At 41.3% G+C, this 6,870-nt stretch overlaps 1 protein-coding gene across 1 annotated transcript; it reads right to left on the bottom strand.

The window, feature by feature from the left end:
• Positions 1 to 605: 605 nt before the first annotated feature.
• LOC139471089 (uncharacterized) lies at positions 606 to 6,350 on the bottom strand. Its single transcript, XM_071253385.1, has one exon. The coding sequence runs from the start codon at positions 6,348 to 6,350 to the stop codon at positions 606 to 608; it is 5,745 nt and encodes a 1,914-aa protein (XP_071109486.1).
• Between the last annotated feature and the right edge of the window lie 520 nt (positions 6,351 to 6,870).

Here is a 6,870-nt window from a genome sequence, read left to right as displayed (position 1 = left end):
CACGACCTCTAAGACTCCACACAAAACAATTAACTTTAAAGTCTTAGCTGCAACATTATACTATTGCTGTCACCAACCCCTGGGAAAATAGCCTGAAACGGCCACTGGCAGCAAGAGCTGGCTGTTTCTAATGTTTTATCTTATAATTATACTAAACACATGTATCCATGCACACATACAAACCCTAACAAAGTTCCAATTAAAAGGATTCTCAATGAACCACAAATACCTAAAATTCGGCTCTAACATTCCGGCCCCTAATTGTTACTTGTATTTGACTATAACAATTACCAAGAACTCATGGACAGAGCGAATTTTGAATGTACAACAATGTCTTCCTAAGCAACTGTAATTAGCTGCATAACTACATTCTATAACACAAGATGATCCTGTCTGTCTTATTTAAATCTTTTACATTATGCATGAATGTAGTAAACATACAATACTGATCGATGCCATTCATCTTAACATCAAGACAGCTCATTGTCATTGAACATTGTACAGGAATTACATCCTATGTTCTATACTGTCAACACTTCATAAGCCTCAAAGTCTTGATCCTGTCTTTAAGGCAGTGTCCACATCACACAATCTCAAAACACAGCTTAAGTGTCACTCTCTAGAAGCAAACATAGCTTGCTAATAGGTCTGTCCAAAACCTTTGTCTGGGTTTTCACCTCAACCCGTCTTACAACACCCTTTCTGTCAGGCATAAGCTTCACAACCTTGCCCATCGACCAAGAGTTTCTAGGTGCAGTATTGTCCACTATGAGCACAATGTCACCAATCTTCAAATTTCTTCTAAGCTTCACCCACTTCTGCCGCTCCTGTAGTAATGGCAGGTACTCTCTTAACCATCTCTTCCAAAACAGATCTGCCATGTACTGCACTTGACGCCACCTCCGTCTTGGATAATGACCATCCATACCAAACATACCTGGTGGCAAATTTGGTTTTCTTTTCAAGAGCAACAAGTGATTTGGAGTGAGGGCTTCCAAATCATTTGGATCACTTGATGCTCTGGAGATAGGTCTATTATTGATAATAGCCTCTACCTCACACAACACAGTTCGCAAAGTTTCATCATCTAACGTTTGTTCTCTTACCAGAGATCTCAATACTTTTCTCACGGTTCTGATTTGTCTCTCCCACACGCCGCCATGGTGGGAACCAGCAGGAGGATTGAATGTCCATTCAACATTTCTTTGTAACATCTCTTGATGAATCTGACATTTGTTCCAGTTTTCTAACTCTTCTCTGAGCTCACGCTCACTTCCAACGAAGTTGGTACCATTATCTGATCTGATGACTTTGACTTGACCTCTTCTAGCCATGAAACGGCGCAATGCATTAATACAAGAGTCAGTGTCTAAGCTATACGCCACTTCTATGTGCACAGCACGTGTTGTGAGGCACGTGAACAAAACTCCATACCTTTTTTCATGCTTTCGTCCACGTTTTACATCAAATGGACCAAAGTAATCCACTCCAACAAAGGTAAAAGGAGGTTCATCAGGAGTCACACGTTGAGCTGGCAAGTCGGCCATCTTTTGCTTACCTGCTGCAACTTGATTGCGTCGGCAAGTTACACATCTGTGTATTTCTTGCCTCACTGCTGCATTGGCTTTGATAATCCAATATTTCTCAAACAATTTTGAAAGTACAAAGTTTCTGCCTGAATGCCCACATTCACGATGAACATGGCGAATTATCAGCTCCGAGACATGGGATTTCTTAGGTAGAATCACTGGGTGTTTGGAGCTTTCAGGCATGTTAGCGCGACTTAGTCTTCCACCCACCCTAAGCACACCATCTTCTACAAATGGATCAAGCTTGGAGATTGGACTACCTTTGTTCAAATCAAGCTCTTTGTTTGAATTAAGTCTTTCAAGTTCACTTGAAAAGTCTTGCTGTTGAACATAGCAAACAATGGCTTTCTCTGCATTTTCTAAGTCTTTCACAGTCAACACTACAGGCATGCTTTGCTGAGGTGCTAATCCTGCCTTCTTCTTTTGACTGCGATCCAGGAGTACTTCCCGTATCCTGAGCACCCATGCGATAGCCTTCTTCAGCGCAAACCAGTCAGAATAGTGACTGATAAGGCTGTCTATTTCCTTACATGGCTTGCTGTAGTCTATCAAGTTGACTCGGGCAACCTTCTTTAATTCAACGTCTTTCTTGGGAATATCTGTTAAAATGTGTGTCTGTTGAGGCCACATTTCTTCATCTTCCCACAGGAACTTTGGTCCAGAGAGCCATCTGGTATCTTTCAGAAATGCATCTATTGACAGTCCTCGAGATGCTTCATCAGCAGGATTGTTCTGAGTGTCCACATACTTCCATTGAGATGGGCTTGAGCCTTCATGAATTACTGACAGCCTATTTGCCACAAAAGTATGGAATCGCTTTGAATCATTGGCGATGTATCTTAAAACTGACATACTGTCTGACCAAAAGTAAGTTTGGTCAATTGGCATTTCCAGCTCTCGTTTGAGCATACTGTCTACCCGTATTGCTAGAGTAGCGGCTGATAGCTCCATTCTTGGTATCGTGATCTGCTTAAGTGGGGCAACTCTTGATTTGCTGATGAGAAATGCACAATGAATTTGACCAGTGCTACTGACTTGTCTTAGGTAAGAAACAGTTCCATAACCTGTTTCACTGGCATCCGAAAAATGATGTATTTGAGATACCATCTTCTGATTACTATCATTTGGTTGAATGCATCTTCTAATCGCCATTTCCTCAAGCCTGCGTAGTTCCGACAACCATTTGGTCCAGTCCTTCTGCAAGGGAACGGGGATTACATCATCCCATCCTATCTTAAGTCTGCAGAGGTCTTGTAGAATCCCCTTTGCTTTGAGAACATAAGGGCCTGCAAATCCCAGTGGATCATAGATGGAGCTGACAGTTGACAGTATTCCTCTTCTCGTTACTGGTTTGTCTTTGACTGCAATACGGAATTTAAATGTATCTGATTCGACGCACCAGTGTACACCTAATGCCCTCTCGATTGGTAAAGCATCATCCATGTCCAAGTCTTTAACTTCTTTGGCTCGCTCCTCTTCTGGGATTGATTCTATCGCAGCTCTGCTGTTACTTATCCATTTTGTCAAGCGAAATCCACCCTTCTTACAGATTTCTCTCAGCTTATGTGACATTTCAATGGCCATTTTCTCAGATTGGACTGAAGTAAGACAGTCATCCACGTAGAAACTCTTTTCAACAGCATGAACCACTTCCTTGCCAAACAAGTCCATGTTGTCCTTCGCTGTTTCTTTCAAGGCAAAGTTGGCACAACTTGGTGATGAGACAGCGCCAAATAAGTGCACTTTCATCTGATATTCTTGTAATTCTTCCTCAAAGTTTCCATTGGGCCACCATAGGAACCGCAGAACATCATAGTCGTCTGGTTCAACTCTAACCTGGTAAAACATAGCTTCGATGTCTGCCATCAGAGCTATTGGTTCTTGGCGAAATCTCAGGAGCACTCCCAGTAGGGTATTGGTTCGATCCGGCCCCTGTAGAAGGTGGTCATTTAGAGATTTCCCTCTAAAAGTTGCTGCACAGTCAAATACAACTCGTATCTTCTCTGGCTTTTTTGGATGGTACACACCATGATGTGGTATATACCACACCTTTCCATCCTTACGGTCTTTCTTATTCTCTGGTACTTTCTGGGCATAGTCTTTGTCCAGGAGATCTTTCATGAATACCTTGTAGTCTTCATAAAAGTTTTCATTCTTCTTAAATTTCTTCTTTAGTGAAATGGCTCTTTGCTCAGCTTGTACTTTATTGTTGGGCAAATCTAATTGGGCATCTTTGAATGGGAGTGACATCTGGTAATGTCCTCCTGTCAGTGTCTTTGAGGAGTTCATGATGTCTAAGAATTGCTTGTCGTCTCTTGACATCTCAGGTTGATCATTACTGATGCGCTCGTTGAACTCCCTGTTGAAGTATCCTATTAACTGAAGATCCAATTTCTCGTCTCCAAGAACATCAGTCCTGTTTACTGAGATCTCACTGGAAGATTCTGATTCCTGTACTAGCCCATTTACAATCCATCCAAGAATGGTTCTGACTGCATAGGGCCCGTTACCATCGCTGTTGATTATCTCATACGGTTCCATTGCTCTTGGGACATTGTTGCCAATAAGGAGTCCTATCTCCGCATCTATAGGTGGTAGTGTGACGTCCTGTAGATGGGGCCATTGATGGATGAACTTTTCTTTGGGGACTGTGCTTGTGGAAATTGGCATTTCATCCTGTGTAAAGACAGTAGGCAGTTTGACCCAATTGTTTCCGTCAATGTCACCAACTTCTAGATTTGATAGGATGGAGGTATTAACAGTTTTCCTTTGAGTCATGGTGCTGACAACTATGTTTGTCATCTTTCCAGTGACTTGGAGCTCCTCTGCCAACTTGCTGGTACAAAAGGTCGCTGAACTGCCGTTGTCAAGGAAGGCATATGTTTTGACATATCTGTCACCAGAGTTGACTTTAATCCTAACAGGGACCACAGGCATGTAGCTCAAGTCTTTGTGGTCCCCGCTCTCACTCGTAGCCAAACTGTTGTTTGTGACAACCCTTGGCTTCGTTTGGTCCATTTCTTTCTTTTCTCTGTCCTTACCGTTGTCATGAAAACAGGTTGCATGTCTCAGTTTACATATATGACATGTCAATCTGCTGGGGCACTCGCGACTCATATGTCCAAATTGTAAGCAGCCAAAACACAAGCCCTTTGGTCTTAAGAAGTCAGTCTTCTCATCCAACGTCTTACACTGCATTCCCTTGCACATTTCCATGGTGTGGTCCTCATTACAGAACCAGCATGGCTTGATGAATGCTCTAGACGTGTTGGCTGTTCTTTCGCTAGTTGCAGATGGCTTACCAGATGTCATCAATTTTGGTTTAACTGGGTAGGCTGCCCTGGTGGCAGTTTCTTGACCTAATTCAGACTTTGATGTGTCGGTAGCAAAGCTCTTATATCTCTTTGGCGCTTCTTTCATCTTTGGTCTTGCTTGAACTTGGATGTCGTCGATGATATTGCCAAACAATGGGCTTGACAAGATCTGTGCTTGTTTATCTACGAAACCAACAAGGTCCGCAAAGGTGACATTTCTCCTTTCCAAGATATTAAACGAAACTGTTCTCCATCTTTCTCTTAACTTATATGGCAACTTTTGGATCAACTCTCTGATGTTCTTTGGATGTTCTAATTCTCTTAGATAGTCGATATCGGTCATGGTATTTCCACAGCTGGTAAGGAATACAGCAAAGCTGTTGAGTGCTTCACTGTCCTCTGACTTAATAGCCGGCCATTTCAATGCTTTGTTCATGTAAGCTGTTGCTATCTTGTACTTGTTCCCAAATTTCTTATCCAAAAGTGACCTGGCTTGTTCATAGCCACTTTCAGGGTTCATGAATAAGCAGCTTCTTACCAAGTCATTCGGTTCACCGTTGGTGTACTGATCCAAGTAATAGAGCCTATCTTTTGGATTGATGGTTTTATCTTCTATGCCATGCTCGAATGCTTGTATGAAGGGCTTAAACTGTAGTGGGTCACCACTGAACACAGGAATCTTCCTAGTGGGTAGCGTGGCCAATTTCTGGTGTTCTACCACTAGCTGGATTATCTCATTCTGTTGCTTACATACTTCATCAAATTTTGAATTGTGGACTCCAACCTGTAGGTTTGTACTCTGAATAGGGGTAAATTCTTCAGCTTCTGGGTTCAAATCTTTATTTCGGGTCTTTACTTGCTTGAAGGGCCTTAGTGAACTTTCTGGTTTTCGAGAACTGTGTGATTCTCGGTCATACTGGTCAAAAATTTCATACTGGGCATCGGCAATTTCTACTTCTGTCTCAAGTTCTAATCTTTCTCGTCTTTGTTTTAATCTGTTTTCTTCTTCTTCTAATTGGTGTCTTCGTTCTAAACATTTTTGTCTGGCAATAAGTTCGGCCCTTTTCGCTAGGATCTCCATTTTGGCAGAGGAGGCAGAGGAGATTACTGAACCCTTAGGTAATCCAACTTGAGAAACGCTATCTTCTGGTCTAATGTCATCTCCCGTACTGTAATGTTTAATGAAGGAGGTAACATTTCTTTCAAACTGCGAAAAGGTGCATAGCTTTGATTGGAACCAAGTTGCTTCATCGTCTTTAGCTGATTGGCTATGAAGTTTTTCATGATAAGCTTTAGCCGATTCTTGAAACTTGTCACATAATTCCTTCCAATCTTCAAATTCATTTTTGACGGCATCTAAATCTGCATCAGAGCTCATCAAGTATTCAATGTCCTTTATCTTTGAAGAAACCTGCTTGTATAAGAATTTCATTTTATCCTGTGCCATGTTCAAAACATAATTTTGGCCCTTTTCAGTCTGTTTTCTTAATCTTGATTCAGTTATTAATGATTTAGCATTTCTTAAAGGTTCATGAATCAGTTCTTTGTCACTCGTAACAGCATCACTCAATGTTCTACTTGCCATGATTTCAAATCAATTCAACACCAGTTCCAATAATCTTGAAATATTTGATGTAACTTACAGTTCTTGAGTTCCGTAATCCTATGTGATAAGTCCAATTCAGTGTATACACGATTCAAGTGACATATAATCCCTCATGTATTTGCTTATTTCTGAATAAACACACACTTCAATACTCGAACAGGTAGTCTTATTACCCGTAAGTTCTTTTATCACGCATTGATAAAACCATAAAAGTCACATTTACTTCACAATCTCAACTTCTTGAGAAAATAAAATACCTTACTTCGACTTCGAGTCCTTAATCCAATCTGTGTTAATCCGTTTTGAACTTTGCAGGATCCTGTTGCCAATTCACGAATGGAGACACAATCTTCTTTATGTC

This window comes from Haliotis cracherodii, unplaced genomic scaffold (assembly GCF_022045235.1).
Source record: "Haliotis cracherodii isolate W230 unplaced genomic scaffold, xgHalCrac1.p SCAF_21, whole genome shotgun sequence".
Lineage (NCBI taxonomy): Eukaryota > Metazoa > Mollusca > Gastropoda > Lepetellida > Haliotidae > Haliotis > Haliotis cracherodii.
Note: the sequence above shows the minus strand (reverse complement) of the source record. Positions and strands in the feature narration are given on the sequence as shown.